This window comes from Sprattus sprattus (assembly GCF_963457725.1).
Source record: "Sprattus sprattus genome assembly, chromosome: 6".
Lineage (NCBI taxonomy): Eukaryota > Metazoa > Chordata > Actinopteri > Clupeiformes > Clupeidae > Sprattus > Sprattus sprattus.
Window position 1 is genome coordinate 17,037,440 of NC_137925.1, and position 20,210 is coordinate 17,057,649.

The 20,210-nt window shown below is 44.3% G+C and overlaps 3 protein-coding genes across 3 annotated transcripts in view; all 3 read left to right on the top strand.

The window, feature by feature from the left end:
- LOC308367035 (protocadherin gamma-A3-like) overlaps positions 1-20,210 on the top strand; it is a gene marked incomplete at both ends in the record, with an annotated part of 261,143 nt that overhangs the window by 50,073 nt on the left and 190,860 nt on the right. The gene's annotated exons all lie outside the window — the stretch shown is intronic.
- The window catches only part of LOC308366494 (protocadherin alpha-3-like), a gene marked incomplete at both ends in the record, with an annotated part of 52,720 nt that overhangs the window by 19,236 nt on the left and 13,274 nt on the right, over positions 1-20,210 (top strand). The gene's annotated exons all lie outside the window — the stretch shown is intronic.
- LOC308366500 (protocadherin alpha-3-like) overlaps positions 598-20,210 on the top strand; it is a gene marked incomplete at both ends in the record, with an annotated part of 20,545 nt that continues 932 nt past the window's right edge. The window contains one exon of the mRNA XM_080840220.1: positions 598-2,958. Within this exon, the coding sequence (XP_080696346.1) occupies positions 598-2,958 (2,361 nt within the window). The remainder of the gene's footprint in view (positions 2,959-20,210) is intronic.

A 20,210-nucleotide genomic window follows, 5' to 3' on the forward strand; every position in this document is an offset into this window, starting at 1 on the left:
TCTTTCTGACTATTTCACTGAATGTTTGAAGTGCCAGTGAAGTTCTGTGAATATGATGCATCTAGGGCTAAAGGTAATAGGAGACAGTGCGTGTAGCAGTCCATAGTGTGACTGCTTAAGTGTGAAAATATTTCGGTAAAACAGTTTTCCCCCAAAGCAGGATGACGTAGTTAGGCCTAGAGGTAAGGTGGATGTAGCAGACGTCAAGGCAGTAGATTATGCTGGTCGCTGTCCATAGTGCTAGTGCTGAATCTTTCACAAAACGACCATCGGTTTTGTAGTTGTAAAGTTATAAACCTCTCTTTTGGGGCACTGACAAGGCGTGGTATTATTACTAGTAATCGGATGGTGTCGCTGTACATCTAAAGAAACGCTTACAGGGGAGGGGTAATGGAACAGTTCTTCGAACCTGTCTCATAAGCACGTTCGATGGCTTAGAGTGAGCGAACTCGGCTGCGTCCGTCGTAGTGCAGATCATACAGAAACGATTCATTTCATTGTGTTAACTTTAAGTCTGTACAACAATCGCCAATGCATAAAGAGGTCATTCTTAGGCACCAGTCGTTCTAACGCGGTGGAGCGTTTATGTTTGACAACATGGGACATAAAGGACACGAGGCAATCCGAGAGCCTTCGAACCATCTGGTTTTCGTCGTTGTGCTTTTCTTTTTGATGGGGTCGTTTGCGCAAATAAGGTATTCAATTTCTGAGGAAATGAAGGACGGGGCTGTCGTGGGCAATATCGCCAAGGATTTGGGAATCGATCCACGAACACTGAAAGAACGAGGATTTCGTATTGTTTCCAGCTCGAAGGAATCACTTTTTCGGATTGACCAAAATGATGGCATATTGTACGTGAAAGGAAAAATAGACCGAGAGGAGGTTTGTGAGAGAAGCAGCGTGTGTTTGATCAACCTAAAAACCGTTTTGGAAAACCCTCTAGAAATCCACTATGTAGCGGTGGAGGTTGTAGACGTAAACGATCACGCTCCCAGTTTTCCTGAGCGAGAGAAACGGTTGGAAATATACGAATCAGCCATGCCAGGCGCGCGTTATCAACTTCAAGCAGCCCGCGATCCTGATGGTGGCACTAACTCCATACAGATGTATAAACTAAGCACGACTGACTATTTTCGTATTGATGTCAAAGAGCGAGGCGAAGATCGGAAAATGCCCTTTCTTATTCTGCAGAAACCGTTAGACAGAGAGTCAAAAAAAATCCACAAACTGATGCTCACTGCAGTTGACGGAGGCCGTCCACCAAAATCTGGCACTATGGAAATAATCGTGGATGTGCTGGATGTCAATGACAACATGCCTGTTTTCACAAAGGATGTATACTCTGCTACTCTTAATGAAAATTCACCTGTAGGCACAACAGTTATACAAGTAAACGCCACTGACTTGGACTATGGTCCAAATGGTGAGGTGTTTTATACGTTTGGAAATGACGTCGACAGCAAGTTACGCAATCTCTTTGATTTAGATCCCATCACAGGAAAAATACTTGTGAAAGGGAATATAGATTTTGAAGAACAAAAAAGCTACGAGATAGATATTCAGGCATCCGACAGGGGTTCTATTCCATTAACAGCAGATAAAAGTGTAATGATTAAGATTATTGACGTTAACGATAATGTTCCAGAAATCGATGTGACGTCATTCTCTAGTGCCATTCCTGAGGATTCAAGACCAGGAACCACAGTTGCACTTATAAGTGTACACGACCTAGATGATGGTCAGAATGCAAAAGTATCTCTTTCTCTATCGGACGCCACAGCTTTTAAACTAGTGCCGTCACCTCAAAATAATATATACTCTTTGGTGACAAAGTCATCACTTGACAGAGAAGACGTTTATGAACACGACATTGTTTTGATTGCTAAGGACGCAGGTGAACCCTCTCTGTCATCTCATAAAACCATTAAGGTTATTGTATCAGATGTCAATGATAACAGTCCAGAATTTTTACTAACCCCATACACGTTTTATGTGACGGAAAATAACATTCCAGGGGAGTCAGTGTTTTCAGTTTCAGCGTTTGACCGCGACTTGAATGAAAATGCATTGGTAAATTATCAGATTTGTAGAGATTGTGGCGACGACAGTAAACACACACCCACCCTCAATATCAACTCCGAAAATGGGATGGTTTACGCTTTAAAAAGTTTCGACTTTGAAACAGTAAAATCATTTCAGTTCCATGTACTTGCTACAGACTCTGGAACTCCTGTGCGCAGCACCAATGTCACAATAACAGTCTTTATTCTGGATCAGAACGACAATTCTCCCCTGATTCTGTCACCTCTCAGTAGCAACGGATCTGCTCAAGGTGTGGAGGAGATTCCCCGTAATGTAAATGCAGGTCATTTAGTGGCTAAAGTAAGAGCCTATGACCTCGATATAGGATACAACGGCTGGTTGCTTTTCTCACTGCAAGAAGTTTCTGACCACACCCTGTTCAGTTTAGACCGCTACACTGGTCAAATAAGAACCCTTCGGCCATTCACAGAAACTGATGAAGCTCTGCACAAACTGGTCATCTTGGTAAAAGACAATGGAAACGTATCGCTCTCAGCCACAGCAACTGTACTCGTCAATGTTGTGGAGCCCAAAGAAGCATTCGCAGCTTCAGATGTTAAAGGCTCCTTGAAAGATGAGGATGAAAACAATGTCACATTTTATTTAATTATTACACTGGGGTCAGTCTCAACCCTTTTTCTCATCAGCATCATTGTACTAATAGTCATGCAGTGCTCCAAATCGACAGACTATTCGTCTAAGTATTTGCAGGATCCACCCTACGATGGAACTCTCTGTCACAGTATCCAGTACAGATCTGGGGACAAACGCTACATGTTAGTTGGGCCTAGAATGAGTATTGGATCTACAATAGTTCCAGGCAGTAATGGCAATACATTGGTTGTGCCAGATCGCAGGAGCAGAGCTTCGGGAGAGGTAAGCAAGGGATAAACGTAGGCAGGTATTTCAAAACATGTTTCATGGCTGTCATGACTTGTGAACACAGGACACACACACCGATGTGTGACATGCCACTGCCTATGTGAGAGTGCGTGCGAGTCCTGTAATATGAGCATTTCTTCATACATAAGATTATACCCTGGAGCGCCTTTGTTTTGTTTAGACATCCTGCACAGTAGCTGAGGTGTTGAATTAATTGCAAATTTTAACTACACCATCCATTTTCACATCAAAATGTTTAAACATAGCTGTCACATGCTATTCCGTGTTCAGTAGCAGAGGGGCTTGCTGTTGTTTTATGTACTCCTTTTCTCTAATGTGTGACTGGCAAGCCGGCCAGGGCTCTCTTCTGTCAGCACTAACAGGGACCGTGGCCGTGCTGCCAGGGCTGTGATGCCACTCGCTACAGGCTCTGGATGAGTCAGTGAGGCAGCACAGGGGAATGGGGGTGGGGGAGGCCGTTCCATTCCCCTCTCTTTCTTTCTCCCTCTCCCTCTCTCTCTCTCCCGCTGACGCTCTTTCTCTCTCCCTGCGTGGCTCCCATTCATTATTCACATCCACGAGCGTGCCACACTACCAGCCTGGGGTGGACCTTTCCCTATGCATGAGTGGCATGTTAACGTGTGACAACACGAAAGGCCGAGTGCTCACTAGAAAAGCCCCTACTTTCAGTTGCCTGTATATCTGCGCTGTTTTATAACCATTTTCTGTTGGGGTTACAGTCTGTGCTTTGTGCTAGTTAATGTAGCTCAGCTGGCAGTGGAGAGGATGCTGCTCTGGTTTCCCATGGAAACACACTTGTTTCTTTCCTGCGACGCCATTGGCTGTGTGGCTCTGTCTGCTTGACGGAGAGCCTTGGTAGCAGAGGGAAAGAAAGGAGGAGGAGGAGGAGGAGAAGTGGACGTGTGTGTGTGTGTGTGTGTGTGTGTGTGTGTGTGTGTGTATTGGGTGTCTTTTGTCTGAGCTCCCCCTCACGCTCAGAACGAATTAAAGGAAATGGGTTTATTTTGATCAAACCAGATGGATTACGTTAGGAGGAAAAATCCGCATTTTAATTTGGGCAACAGATGGTGATGACCGAGCCACCACAAAAAAGCATGAATAGATGATCCTTTAGAATGTAATAAACTAAAATATGATTTGACTGCCAAGGGTGCTCTTGTGAAAGTGTGAGTTGAGGAGGGGGCAGGGATAGGGGGGGGTTGTTGTCTCAGTGTTCCCCTTTTGGGTGTGGTACATCATGCTCTGGTGCATTTCAGTTTGTTTGTGTAATTGTGTTAGTGTGCCAAGCATTGCACTCTCATTAATTTAGTGACTGTGGGTTTCGCACAAAGCAAATCCTTACGACAGCCATGTACATTTAAGCACATCATCACTGTGTTTAGTTAGAGAAATGTGTTGATCACACCCTCAGTGATTTGAGCTGGGCTTTAGTATGCATTTGGAGGAGTGAAAAAAAAAACACCTCAGGCTTTTCTACTGGCATATTCTACACCATCAGGCAGACAGAAACGACCTTATTCTATGCCGCTGCACAGCTCCGATTCCCTAAGCCCCTGTCCTTTTCAATTCCCTTTTCCCTCTCTTGCCCTCTTTCTGCAGCACATTCTAACACATTCTCCTTTTGTGCATGTGTCTGACCCTCTTTTCACAAACAAGCCTCCTCTGCCTTCTCTCTCTCTCCGTCTCTCACGCACTCTCCTTCTCCCTCCTTCCTTTTCACCTATTTTTAACAAGAGTATGCATCGCTTAATTGTTCACCTACATTTTTGGATGCATTCTTCATTACTCTGTATATTTACCCTCTCTTTTACTCGTGCGTGTCTATCCGCTTTCAGTCAGTGTATTTTCCCCCTTCCTTTCCCAGCGCTTTTCTTTTTATGCTCATGTTCTCTCTGCTCCATGTCTCATTGTCTGCATGCCCTGCCCAGGGGTATGTGAGCTGGAGAGCTGTGTGTGTGTCTGGAGAGAGCTGCTGTGTGTCAGCAAGCCAGGCAGCTATATTATGTTGTTACTGTGTTACCTATTGGTTTGTGTGTGTCAGAGAGAGAGAGAGAGAGAGAGAGAGAGAGAGAGAGAGAGAGAGAGAGAGAGAGAGAGAGAGAGAGAGAGAGAGAGAGAGAGAGAGAGAGAGAGAGAGAGAAAGAGAGAGAGAGAGAGCTGAAACTGCGCTTTCTGTGTCACTGGGCCATGGCATTAGACGGGTGTTTGCCCTGGACTATCTGTGTATCTATCAATACTGACTGGTGCTTTGGTGCCCTGGCTTTCGTCGATAGTTAAACAGGGTGCTATTGACGTCACTGTTCAGAAATTCGGTGACCTATTAATTCTGTCATCTAATACAAACACCTGAACTAATACCAACCCACCTACATCTAAATATAATTTTTATGAATATTTCCTTTAACCGGCTGATTTTCAAATATATCACATTTCAAAACTTGGTTATGTATGTATTGTTATCTAACATTTTTGTATCATTTTTAATGCATGCTTACATTCAGACTTTGGAAAGATTTCCATAGTTAATAGCCTAGAGCTAGTCACAGCTGGAACATTTATGCTGGACTGCACCGATGGCTCTGGCATGAATAACTGTTTCACAGTACCCAGCCAGTTAGACCATAAAATGTATGCATGGTAAACAAAGATGAGGAGGAAGGACAGCACTTAATAACAAAATATATTCCATGGGTGACTGTATAGTTCATCTTTGCATGTTTTGGATTGTGTTTGTACTCCTGCTCTACTAACAGAAGAACATGGTAATGATGGATTCCCAATATAACCTAATGCTTTGGAGGCCTCTGCAAATAGCTAACTTCTACTGAATGCCTGATATGGACCACTGGACTGGCTCTCACTAAATATGCTGTCATAACAGTGATATATTTTGAGAAGTACATCACTATGCTCTTTACAAGTAACTAGGCACTACACTCAGGATCTGGGCATGATCACTCTTTTATCGTGGAGAGATGCTTGTGATTTTCATAAAACCTACTTCAGGCTCTTACAGAGACCCCCAAATCATTAACTCCTAAATCCAGTACCCCCAATCCAAGCATGTATAATCCAAACTTAAATCATGTGGCTGAAATCACTTTCCTAAGTCTTGATAAACTAAATCTAAATCAGGCCTTGTAGATTTAGTTAAACCCAGGCTACCCTCTGCTAGGCTATGAACAATGTGATCTTAAACATATAGGCTGTGCAGAATTTACTGTTAACATCATATGACGGACAGATATAATGGCCTCCCTCTCCATTGAGCACCTTCAAATGACCTTGTCTTGTTAGTACTTTCTTCACGCCGTCAGCAGCACTGTCTAAGTGAGTTCTCTTCCACAGATATAATGTGTTGTTGAAGCCTAATTACTGAGTGAGCCATTTGGTACTGTAAATAATGATGTGACTGATCGATGTGACAGCAGACTCAATGGTGATGCATGGAAATTATGCATTTTCATCCTCTTCCGTCTATACTAACATACTAGATTAATAATGTTGTGTTTTTGCATTCATAACACTTGAAGAAAATGTAAGAAAACCACAATAACAAAACCACATTCAACGGAGGGCCGTTGCCCCTTCTCTTATCTGTATGTGTCTGCTTGTGATGGTGTACAAGTGCACTGTAAGCCCATGTTGTTTGTCAGTGGGTGCATGTTTGCTTTTTGGCTGTTGGGTTTGGTTCAAGGGGGCAAATCTGCTTGCAAGGGTCAGCTTTGTGATTCTAGGAGTGCAATCAGCCACATTTGTGAGCAAACACACACACACACACACACACACACACACACACACACACACGCGCACGCACAAACCCTCATCAGACTCATCCTTGTGACTTGTGGCCCTGGAGAGCCATCGTTCTCATGACGGGGAGAATGCGTTGAGGGTGACACACACTTCCTCGCATGCGAAGGGACAGAGGGCGCGTTATGTAACGTTGGGTTCTGCCAAATTGACACACATTCTGTGTCCCCAGACCTCCTCCCATCTCCCCCTCCTCCTCCTCTATCCTTCTGTTCAGGGCCAGATTAAGACAGAGACTCAAATATATTTCTCTCTTTCCAACATTCCCCCACCACTGTCTTCTTTACTAAAGATGCTCTCTTGTTTTTTATATCTCTGTGCATATTTGTTGTCTTGGTGCTAATACATTTAGGCACTGTGAGGCCTGTGTCTGATAAGAGGGAGGCTTGATTTGAATCTGTGTTTTTCTGACACTTATTTGCATGCGACTGCTGTTTAAGTCTGACTTTGCTGAAGTTCAGGCTTTTAAAGTGGCTGCAGTGGTGGCACATCCATCTATTGCACAGATCAGCACATCAGAGGCCCAGGCAGAGTGAAGGTCAGCTAGTCTGGAGGGAAACAACTGCACATTTTAAACAGAAAACTGCACTACAGTGCCTTCCCAGAGGACTCAGACAATTACTCTATAATGAGGGGCTGCTTATTTATTTGTTTGTTTACAAATAACTGCCATTTAAGATGGTAACCAAAGTTTTTTTGTATCGACGTTTGCAATTCAGGATGTACCTGGCTAATTAGACAATATAGAGACCATTTCCAGATCACTGATTTGAGTTCTCAATGCAGTTTGTTTCTGTAGTAGCTCTTGTACAGCAGGCGTGTGTATGGGAGAAAACCGGGGACGGCCCACTCTTCCGAAAGCCAGATATTATGAAATCTTAATATTCTGAATAATAGTCCGACATTTCTTTACTCCGACTAAAGGAAACACTCTGTTCCAAAATGCCATTGTTCCGACCAGTGGTGCCGGATGGGTGTTTGTGGTGGAGTGGCAAAAAGTGCGTGTGCAAGGTAGAGAAGGCAAGAGGCCAGCTCACTGGCGTGTTTGCTGAGGTCCATGGGAGGAATTTTCATGTTTTTCATGTTTTACTCGGCTGGAAGTGCATGCTCACGAGTTTGATGACTTTTAAATGATATACCAAAATGTAGCCTATGCTCACAATTTCGGAACAGCGGGCTGTCGGAATAATTACTTTTGTGTTGTCAGGGTATAGGGCTACCATAACCTACCGAATTTTCGGAATAATGGACTTTCGGAACATGGCCATGGAACCACTGAACTGAACTTTTCAAACTGTTGTGATTCGAAGTGCACATCTAGATGCCTAGGGTACTGCATGATTCATCTCAATTTGTCAACTCGAAACGCCAGATAACATTGCATTCTGCTCCTGCGTGCACCGACGAATCTCGTCTTTGGGAAGCTAAAACATACATGGCTGCTTACCTCTGGATTATTCTTTGACGCAGGAAAGGGATCGTCCATTACTGGTAAGCAGACGGACCCTTCTGGGTTTCACGGCGTCGCCTTTCAGAAGATCCAAAACCGCTAAGGGAGTGTTACATGTGGCTAACAACTAGCTGTCCAGGTAGCAAAGCTAACTTTTGGCTAATAAACAAACAAACGCGTTCCCCTACAAACCAACGCGAATGACACCACACAGGAAAGTGAGCATTTAAACAACTAAATGACGGGTGCTGGGATATGCAAGCAGGCCTCTCTGAAGTGAGGAAGGCCTGGTTCAGTTGAGAAGTTGAGTTCCATGAGCACACAATATACAATCACTCGCCTATAATTCACTTTTAAGTATAAGCTGGTATATAGTGTTGTTAAAGAACAGGTTTTGTGAATATAGGCATTTACCAGTGGCAGAAAAAAATATAGGCATTTACCAGTGGCATTAGGGCAAAATAAGCTTTTAAGTTGCCTTAGGTTACCATATGAGGGAACTGAATGTCTCTATGGTCTACTGCTTTTGTTTGTTTGTTTAATTGTTTGGCTTAGCTATGTTTTGTTTTTGTTTGTTTGCTTTTCTCCCCCCTTAGTGTGTGTGAGAGAAAGGGTTGAGCTAGGAGGGTTGCCTTCATTGGATATATCTGAAATAAGTTTCAGGGAGTGAGTCACTAGTCATGTGTTGTATCATATGAGATTTTATAAAACGTTAAAACGGAGCTAGTGCAAGAAGTGGTGACTTCTATACATTTAAACTGTCACAGTGAACTAAGCTTAGGCCCTTTGCCCTAAGATAGGCCCTTTAAGCAAGTCATATTTCAGGAATTAAGTGATTAAACTGAGTTTGTGTTAATACAATTAACAGACTGAAGAATGCCATGAAACCCTATCAGATTAATAGTGTTTGGTGCTCTTTTCTGTTAACAGCTTTCATAAAGATTTTGAGAAGACTTGGGACACTGCCAGAATGATGGTCACCCAGTAGAACTATGTACATACATATTTTATATGAAAGTTATATTATTATTTGTGTATTATCAATATCTGGCATATTATCATCATCATCATGATGGTTCGTATCACATGGGCTGTTAAAGAAACAATGCCCTCCATCAAATCCTTTTGCACGAGGATATATATTTCAGTTAAACCAACAGAAGAGTGGTGTGATTGGATGTTAGGTCACATTTCTTATCCTTGTTTGATTCCTTTCTTAACACTGCACCATGCAATTGCTCTGTGTTTTCTTAACATTGCAGTGTTCTTAACACTGCACCATGCAATTGCTCTGTGGCTGCTTCTGTACATTATGGACACAACAACCACCTCTTGCCCTGGGCAAAAGTCATGCTGACTTTACTTTCTAATGGTCTATGGTTCTTTTGAGGAAACTGAGATAATGAAGAGGTTGACTTTGGCTAAGGGTGTTGAGTTCCAATTCAATGTATTCTCTTTTATACATCATATGTAGCCAGACAGCAGATTAAGTTTATCTTGATGAGAATTCCTGCTCTGTGGTTAATCTTGGAAACCGTATGCTAGGCTCAGTATGCGTTTGCCGTCTACCTGAACATTTTAACCAAGTATTTTCAGCTCTTAGGCCTATGCCATAAAAAAATCCCACAATAACTGATTAACTGAACTAACTGAAGCCATGTCTCTCTGTCCCTCCTTTTAATATCTCCCCCCTCGGGTTTTTCCCCCTTTTATTAAAAAACCCTAAAGCCAGTCTCTGTTTGTGCTTTAGCTTTGGCTGAGAAAAGTTTCTAGATGGTCCTCTAAAAATTGTAAATATGCGTTACGTAATATAATCTTAAATACTGACCTCAACTGACAAGTTTAATGAGTTTCCAGATTCTGGCAGAGCAGATGAGGTCGGTGCAGAACAGTTTGAATATAAGGCTGTAGTAGGTCAAGACTGTTCTGGTTCAGGGCTGGTCTGATATAACTGGGTCTGGCCTTGTTATCTCACTTTTTGCAGCTTACCCCAAGTGCATGGCTTTTTATACTCCCTCTCTCTCATTTTCTTCAGCTTTTATCTCTCTCTGTCTCTCTCTCTCCCTCTCTCTGTCTTTCTCTCTCTCTCTCTCTCTGTCTTTCTCCATCCCTCTGTACACTAGTCTTCTGACAGGCTGCCATAGACACTCACAAGCACACACATACACTCAAACAGTTCCACAGTCTTATATAACCCCTGACTTTATTCAGTCTCTCTGCATCCAGTGATCTCTCATCAAAGGCCTTTCCGCAGTGGGTCAGACTGGGCCTGTGATCCTGCAGTGCTCCTTTGTGAAGTCCTGGGATGGTGCTGGTGCCTTGGCACTAGATAACTTATCAGTAATTTCACTGACATTTTCTTTCGACACAATAGTGTGAGCTCTAACAAGCACTCAGCGCGGACCGCCTAAATCAACTAGGCAGCAAATGTAACGGCAGTAAAAGATGACTGTATTATTAACAAGACTTAAATTAGTTTCAGTGTAACCGTCCACAAGGACACACGGCCTATTCCAGCAGATCGAATATACTGCTGGTGCATCCTATTCCGAAGGTGTCCAAAAATAGCAAACGGCAGGGCCTAAGAGGGACAAACAACCATAATCCCTTGGTGCGTCAGATCATACACTGTATTGAACAGGAGCAATTTAATTTGCCTTGCCGTGCTTATTTATTTATTTTGGCCCGCAGATGGGGGGGCGGGCTATGTTTGCCGTGCTGTGCCATGCAGGGCGGTGCAGGTTTGTGGCGGTTGCTGCAGTGTCTGGGTATTTGCGTTCCGCTGCAGTCGGGGTCCTCAGCTGCCAGGTCACTACTCCCCCGTGGCCGTTTGTTCTTCTTGTTCTTCTGCTTGCCTCGCATATGCACTCTGGGTAATTCTCAGCCAGGCGTTTTAATCAATCCGCTGCGTGTCTGTGGCCCTTACGCGGCCTCACTGCTGCACCCTCTGTCGCAGACACACATGTCCGCACAGGGCATTTGCATATTCATATCCGTGACTCACATTTGTAGCTTATTTGTGGGACAGAAGGTTCACGCTTTCTCTTCACGCCATTAGCACAGTTGCCCCCTTTGCCGCATTCAGCTTTAAAATGACAGGGAAAGATGATAGAATCATGGCCCCAGTTGTTTTGCCTGTATGAGGATTAATGTCAGAGTGATTGAGTATATTGTGCCGTGTATTATCCCGAACCTGCACAAACCAGTGGCTGATGTGTGAGCAGGAGGGAGGGAAATGACAAAGACCAAATGCTCACAGGGCTGAAGCTTCTTTTAAGTTTGAAATGATGCTCTCTGACCCATATTTGTCCTCTTCCTACTGACGTCGTGCTGCAGCCTTGTATTAGTGCTGCTTGTCTCTCAGGTGCTGTGGTGCTTAGCGCCGTTAAGACTGACCCCCAAATCCATCTAGATTAAGTATGCGTCTCATTGTAGCACGTTCAGCAATATGTAGCTTGTTTTCAGCCTTGCTTGCCTTGCACAAGCCCCTCTGTGAGTAAAATCACAGATGTAGTCCTCCTCCCGGCAGGCTGCAGTGTACTGTTCTCTTCTCTCTGCTCTCATTCGTCGACCTTAGTGCATCACAACCAACACAAACCTTATCTAGCAAGAGCATGGCATACCTCCACAGTATAATAGACCTGGCTCTCATATCCCCACAGTATAATAGACCTAGCTCTCATACCCCCACAGTATTATAGACCTGGCTCTCTGGTTATCCTGTGGTTGTCCTTGAAGTAGCCTCTCACCACACTGATACAAAGCAATTTATGTCTCTCAGTTACCACACCCCTCAACACTCCCACCTCAAGGGGTCAGTATTGGGTCCAATTTCACTGTTATGTATCTTCTTTGACACATCATTGTTGTGGAGCACCATAACAGCAATGTCCTCTAATGTGCTGATGTGTTATCATCCTAACCAGTCCTAAAGCCACTCCTGTTCTTTTTTTTTTGCAGTAACTTACTGATTTAAAAAGGGTCAAAAAATACTGACACTTTCCTTCAAGCTGTTTGACCTAGTACACCTTAATTAGGAATATAAATAGTAATACTACACTGTTTGAATACATCAGGAAGTAAGCATATTGGATACATACATAACATAACTGTTGCATGTAGGGACACACACACACACACACACTCATCAATCAGCAATCATTTGCGTCACTGATATTTGTTATTTTACCTTTACAATCAAACATTGCATTATTATTACACTTTCTGTCATTGATACGTTCCTTTTTTCCTCATTACATTTAAGGCTGTCTGGATGCAATGATAGTGTGTGATGGTGTAGGTCATTACCAGCTATAGTTTGATCTCTAAAAGGGGACAGTAAAAAAACAGTGGCTGAGCATTATGGAAGGATAATAGCAAAACTCAGTATGGTAGCTTTTCAATTGGAGCACCGACTAAGCTCTAGAAAGTTTTTCCTCAACACTTCTACTTCTAGTTCCTGAGCATCTTTCGCATGATTAATAAAAGAAGTAAAACTTGAAGTGTATAATCTAAAATATGCATAGTTTCTGCCTCCCCACACTTGTGCAATTAGCACACAGCACTCTTTTGCCTTACCTTGTATGCAACACTACCACAGCTGAGATGACTAGTGTGAAAGCAGCATTGCAGTACTAATTGATTCCTCCTCTTCCTGAGCTATTTGATGATCATCATATAGTATTTATAATGTTGCTAAAGTGGCCCACTGCTTTGTAAAGATGTCATGATGAAATCTGCTTTGTGTGTCACTGCTGGATTGGTTAGTCCATTTCACAGTATCTACTGTAAATGTGGCATGTCTGATGTGCTACTGTCTGATGTGGTTTAGCACAAATAGATAGAGAGAGAGAGAGAGCAGGAGAGAGAGAGAGGGGGGAGAGGGAGAGCGAGAGAGAGGGAGGGAGAGAGAGGAAGGGAGGGAGAGAGAGAGAGGGAGGTAGGGTGGGAGAGCGAGAGAGAGGGAGGTAGGGTGGGAGAGAGAGAAAGAGAGGGAGGGAGGGAGGGAGAGAGAGAGAGACAGGGAGGTAGGTAGGGTGGGAGAGCGAGAGAGAGGGAGGTAGGGTGGGAGAACGAGAGAGAGAGAGGGAGGGAGGGAGAGAGGGAGGGAGAGAGAGAGAGGGAGGTAGGGAGGTAGGGAGGGAGGGAGAGGGAGAGAGAGAGAGAGAGGGAGGGAGGGAGGGAGGTAGGTAGGGAGGGGGGATAGAGAGAGAGAGAGAGAGAGAGGGAGGGAAAGGACAAGAACAGGATCTGACTGGGAGGTGACTCATAGTCATATGGAAGCACCTTGGACTCCTTTGCCTCGGGTGTGTGTGTGTGCACCGTGTTGGTAACGCTGTTATAGACCATGTTAAATTAGTGTTGTCATTTGAATAGAAGAATTGTATAATGATCCTTCCATCCGAAGGTGAAACATGCGAGGGATAATGGCCGCTGGGGTGTCCCGCTATGCAAAATTAATGGACGAGGTGGAGGCAAAGCTGGTGGAGTTTCCTTCACCAATTTCATTAATTTTGCAAGAGGGGACACCTCGAAGGCCATTATCCCACTTATACCCCAGTTTCCACACATGTATCCAGGCCTGCATGTGTAGCTCGCTAAGGACACATTTGGTTCTGCTTAAAAAGAAGGCAACCTGTTAATTTCATAGAACTTCAGTCTTCCGTGAGGACAAGGAGAACGTTTGGAAGTTTGCTTGGTAACCATTGATTCCACTGTTGTTAAGCCTTTTAGCTCGCTAGCTGTTTCTGATTCTAGGCTTGCTAGTTCTCCAGACCACATGTTATTTAACCATAGAATTCATTTTTCACCAGAACTACTTCATAGGTGTCCCTTTAAAGAGAATGAATGGACCCCTGCGAGCCAATCAGAAAAGAGTATTTATCTATCAATATATCAAGCACATATTGTATATATTTTAAATCATAATATCATAAAGCTTTAAAAAAAAAAAAACACCTTATGCTACTACTCTCCATTTCACAATAGCTTCTGTCTGTGTGGCGCATATGATGTGATTATTCCCTGATATCTTTTAGCATAAACAGAAGGAGAGAAAGAAAGAAGAACGAAAGGAGGAGAGGATATAGAGGACAGCGATAGGATGCGACTGTGAGATGACTCACTGTCATACGGGAGTAAGGACTGGTCTGTGGGTGGGGCAGACCTCTCACAGCGCATCACAGCTGTCAGGCCGCCTTGTTTGGTACTACCCTTAAACGTAACCTCTCGTGACTGCCCGTGTGCTAGACAGACAGACATAATGGGGGAAAGGGGTCATATATGTAGTGAGTAACTCAGATGACTAAACCATAGTCAGACTATCTCTATTTTCTCTCAGTCTATCTGTCTGTCTGTCTCTCTCTCTCTGTCTCTGTGTGTGTGTGTGTGTGTGTGTGTGTGTTTGTGTGTGTGTGTGTGTGTGTGTGTTTGTGCGTGCATGCGTGTGTGTAGCCATAGATGGAAGCAGTAGACATGGTCCTTGTGTTCAGGTCCTTACCTTCTGCAGAGGAGCATAGACGTACATGATGGCAGTGGTTCACTTTCTTCCTGCAGTTGTGTGTGTGTGTGCACATGTCTTTGATTTCCTTACCATAGATTTAGTCTGGAATTGTTTTATATTTGATTTATTTTTCTTCGGAACACTGGAGACTGGATTCATTTGTTGTCAGGGTGGCTCAGTTGCTTTCACTGCCACCTCACGGCAAGATGGTCATGGGTTCGTTTCCTGCATGGGGAGCTGTTGGCCCTGGGGGTTCCTTCTGTGCGGACCTTCAGTGCTCAGGTGGGCCTTTCTCAGATCTCCCGGGCCTTTCTGTGTGGAGTTTGCATGTTCTCCCCGTGTTCCCAAGGGGTTTCCTCCACTAAGTACCCATACAGAAAAAACATGCAAAAAGAACAGAACACTCCTGTCCGTCCCTACAAGCTGCCCACTGCTCCTTGGAGGTCCTGGAGGAAGGACGGTCCAGGATGAGAAAAAAAAATTCACCACGACATCAGGCCTGCGTTTGTGTGTGTGTGTGTGTGTGTCCTGTGTCTCCCCCATATCGGCACGTGTGTGTTGCAGTGTGTCGTGTGTGCCATTAAAACCTTACAATTATATTATTATTATTTACAATTGGAGAGGATGTCTCGTTTATTATGTGGAGACAGAACAGTAAAACTAAATTCAGGATTTAGGCATTAAAAGGCAAACGCTGTTTGACAACACATCACGAATACAACGTAAAACAATGTCATAGTATTTACATACCATAATACATGTTTTAATGTACACATGTTTATGTAACTGTGGCTCTCTGACAGAGAGCGTTTCCATGTCACTGCTCACAGGTCTGTTTATAGTGCTGTCCAAATATTCCCAAGTAGCCATGTGTTCATGTGTCTTACTCATTGTGATCAGTGACCTAAAAGAATTGCGTGGGCCATACAGTTGCATCTGCACACTGGAGAGCCTGACATGAGCTGAGATGAAGCTTCTGCCACATTGACTGGAGATCACCTCGCACATCTGTCTGCAGAAGTTATCTTGCGGTAGCTGTGTGTGTTATTTTGCATGTGTTGTGTGATTTTTTTTTAGATGGAAATGCAAATACAGAGGCAATAGACTGTGTGTTTTTGTTCCCACACCTCTGAGTGTGTGTGTGTGTGTGTGTGAGTTTGTTCACACACCTCTGGTGTGTGTGTGTGTGTGTGTTTTTTTTTGTTCCCACACCTCTGTGTGTGTGTGTGTGTGTGTGTGTGTGTGAGTGTGTGTGTGAGTGTGAGTGTGAGTGTGTGTGTGTGTGTGTGTGTGTGTGTGTGTGTGTGTGTGTGTGTGTGTGTGTGTGTGTGAGTGTGAGTGTGAGTGTGAGTGTGAGTGTGAGTGTGAGTGTGAGTGTGAGTGTGAGTGTGTGTGTGTGTGTGTGTGTGTGTGTGTGTGTGTGTTTGTATGTATTTATAATACTGCACTGTGAGCTAGAGCCTCTTATGCTCCGTCACAGACACATTAAGGCAGATCCTCTCAGTGTACAAGCACTCGCACGCCGCCCACCAATCCTGGGCTGTAGATTTAGGGCAAAGTACACTAAATAATTCAGCCTGCCCACAGAATAGCCAAGTTTAGTTTAGTTTTTTTTCAGTCAAAAAAGTCCTCCCCTTCAGAAAAATCTGATGCTATTCTTTTGATGTACTCCTGCTGATAGTTTCACGCCTGGTTAGCTGTATTGCATTGAAGTGTAACCACTGTAGGCCGTTTTCCAAATATCATGAATTGTTCATGCTAGATTCTCTAGAGGTGGGAATTGACAAGTCTGAATGTGTTTAGAGGAAGGAGGCCCCAAGTTTGCTTGTGGTTCGTCTGATTTCCGAGCAGTGTTTGTGGTTTGTCTGTGTCTCAGCCTCTCCCCCTCCCTCACTTACTAGTTGGTGTGTTTGAACCTTTGAGCTCATTAGACCTCTGTGTAATTGCTCTACATCAGCTTTCCCTTCTGCGGTTTTAGCTCACATGTGTGTGTCTGTGTGAGAGAGAGAGAGAAAAAGACTGTATGTGTGTATGAGTGTCTGTGTGAGCGAGAGAGAATAAAACTGTGTGTGTCTGTGTGTGTACCGTGCGTGTGAGCGTGTGTCTGTGTGTGTGTGTGTGTGTATTTGTCTGTCCCCCTGTGTGTGTGTGTGTGTGTGTGTGTGTGTGTGTGTGTGTGTGTGTGTGTGTGTGTGTGTGTGTGTGTGTGTGTTCATTTGTCTGTCCCTTTGTGTGTGTGTTTCTGAGAGAGAAAGAAACATAGCTGGAATTGGTTAAGAGATATTGTGGAACTCTGTGCCCGTGAGCAGCAGAGACAGAGCACATGCCGACGACATTATGCCTGCGCCTCCATCTCGTGTGCATCTGTGTGTGTGTGTGTGTGTGTGTGCGTGTGCAGCTTTGTGTTTGTGTGTGTGTGTGTGCGTCTGTGTGTTTGTAGGGCAGGAGGGGAGATTGCAGCGATATTTTTGGTCCGGTTGCTGGCTGAACGAGATAATGTCTCTGATTTTAGGAATCAGACATGGGGGAATGGGAAGCTTAGCGTGGCCAGTATGGCAGCTGCGTTAGACAGTGAGATTAGAGCCTGGAGTGTGACTCACACACTCTCACACGCATATTCTGGGTTTTATCGTACCCTCTGTACTCGTCTCTGCGCCTTCCCTCGTTCTCGCTCGCTATTGTCTTCACTTCTTCCTTCCCCCTCTATCCACCTTTCTTTTGTTCTCTCTCTACCCTGGTCTTTATTTAGGCCTGGTGTTCACACATCTCTTTTTTTCTGCTTACCCTCCCACTCTCTTCCTTCCCTCTCTATTTTCTCTTTCTCTCTCTCTCTCCCTTGCACATGTAGGCGTGATTATAAAATGGCTGATGCCTAGCCTGCTTGCCGTGAGTCACGGAGGTGCTTGAGAAAAATAAAACACAAGGTGGCTCCTGATCTTATCTTTTGCTCTTCATCCCTCATTTCCACATCTCTGTCCCTTCTCCTCTCATTCACCCTTTTCTTTACCTCCATGTTTTAAATCCCTCTCTATAGTCACTCCTTTCTTCTGCATTTGCATGTACAGTATTCCCTCGCTGTCTTCATATTGGGTCTGACAGCTGAATGAATAATTCACCTGACTGCAGTGGGTGAACGGAGCGCTCAGTGATCAGTCTGACGTTGTGTTTTTTTAAGGCTGTAATTAGTGTCTGCATGGCCGTCACGACACAGAGCAGCCTCTGTAAGGTCACAGGGGTCAGTTGAAAGGCCACCGCGCTCACAGCGGCCTTATTGCCACATATCTAAAAGGGGCTCGGACACTTCTTTCTAGTGTGTGACATGTGACGGCATCGGAGGCGTTTAAGCACTCACGGTCCGTTTGCCATCGGAAAGAAATCGTCATCTGGTGGCAAATGCATTCGAGGATGTGACCGAGAGGCTGTTGCAGTTTCGCAAGATGCGCATCAGATCAGCTGACCTTTAGGAAACTGGAAGGGGACTGCGAGCGACAGCTAAGACACTGCAGAAGGCCCGCAGATGCACCCCTCGAGTCGCACAGACCTCTCGGCTCTGTTCCAGTTTTCCTCTTGCGCCTTGTTGCCATGGTAGCCATGGTTGCCTGGAAGGCTTTATTAACATCCTGTCTGTACAGCTCACTCACATGAGTGTCCAGTGTGTTCACAGCGTACCGAATCAAGAGAATATCTCCATCGTGTGGTTGTCATTTCAATGTAATTAAAAGCACTGATTCTCGGGGAGGGGTTTGGTGTCAATTACAGTGAAAAGGGAGGTAAAATTGTGTGTTGTCATCATCTGTCGCAGAAGTGTCGTTCGCTCTGTTTTCAGCATCTTGAGCTGTTGTCATCAGCGTTATTTTCTAGAGGACCTATGGCGGTCACTGTGACTGACATCAGGTGTTAATCTCATCCAGCGGTAAGGCTGAGATGACAATTTATGTCAATTCAACAGTAATCCCCTGCAAATGAGATTTCTGTTACCATGTAAAAAATGAACTGGGTGAAAAAAAAGCTTATTTAAAAGTGTAACAATCAGGGATTATTTTCAAGATGACATTGACAGAGCTGCCTTCTGTAGCAGCAGCTGAATTTGATTTTTTTCTCAGTTTGTTTCTGTTTGTGCCACTCATCATTTTATAATCCTCCAGGACTTCTTGTTTCTTTATTTTTGGCTCTTTTCTGTATTGTGTTCCTAATCTTGCTCTGCCAAGGACATGGCATCTAAGGACATTAGTGCCATTTTACTGAGAGTTTCTTGTCATATTCCCCTGGTGGGAGACCCACAGTGGCAGTCCAAAGGGAATGAGACTTGTCTATTCTAAAGGCAGCCCTTTTTAAAATACAGGCAGTGTTTTGCCATGCATACATATACAGGCCTAAAAAGCATGCATTAGCTTTGCTCTCCTATATCCCTGTTGGCCTTTAATAGTATAGTATAGAGCTGAGCACATTCTTTTTGTTGGCTTGTTGGTGTTGTTGTTTTTCTCCAGGTGTTGGGCTGATAATCACTGCTGAATGTGTGCCCGTGTCCCTTGGTGTAGTCACAACAGCGGAGCTGGATTAGGCCGTCAGTGCAATAGCGTAGGGCATAATTCGACTTCGGAGCCTCGTAATGCGATTAGAGGCAAATCATCTTAATGACAGCATGAAGGGGAGAGTGAAAACTCCTCTCGCAACCGACAAAGAGCCGTGCCGATCCTCACCGGTGCGCCGACAAGCCTCAATAGAGTTTTCTCCACCTTCTCTTCACAGCATCTCTCATTCTGTCGTTCACTGTGTTCAGTATCCTCTCTCCATGTCCGCTCCACTGGCCTTTCTGTCGTTCTTCAGCCTCGTTCTTCAGTTCTTCTCTCTTTTCTCTCTCCTCTGGCTTTAACCTGCTGCCCTATTTTCCCTCAGATTACTCCTCTGTAGTGTGTACCCCTCTGATAGCGCTAGTGTGTTACCAACCCTCATGTTCATGGGAAATACTCCCCGCTCTTGCCAATGTGTGCAGTGCTACTCGAGCTTATCACTGGATTCCTCGCTGTTTTTTTCTTTTTTGTTTTTCATCTACTTCCAAAATAGCATTATGGGATTAAAAAAAGAAGCTTTTGATGATGCATGAGTTAAGATGAAATGGGCCCACATGATTAAGTTTTGATGTAGAGAGTGAAAGATGGTGTTCTCATTGCTCAGGGACCTGGGCCTAGTCAGAATGTGTAATGGACAGAGGGGTGGAGAGATGGAAAGAGGGAATGAACATAACAGGTGCAACAAGAGAGATGAGAGAGAGAGCGAGAGAGAGCGAGGAGAGAGAGAGAGAGGAAACAAGCAAGGGATGCGATGGCATGAGAATAAAGAAAGATTCACAGACATGAAGAGAGGGTGCATTCAGTTTGAAATAAAGACCTGCAGTGACAGAGAGAGACAGTGAACAAGTGAGTGACAGAGAGGGGGGGAAAAAGAGAAAGAGTGCTGTTG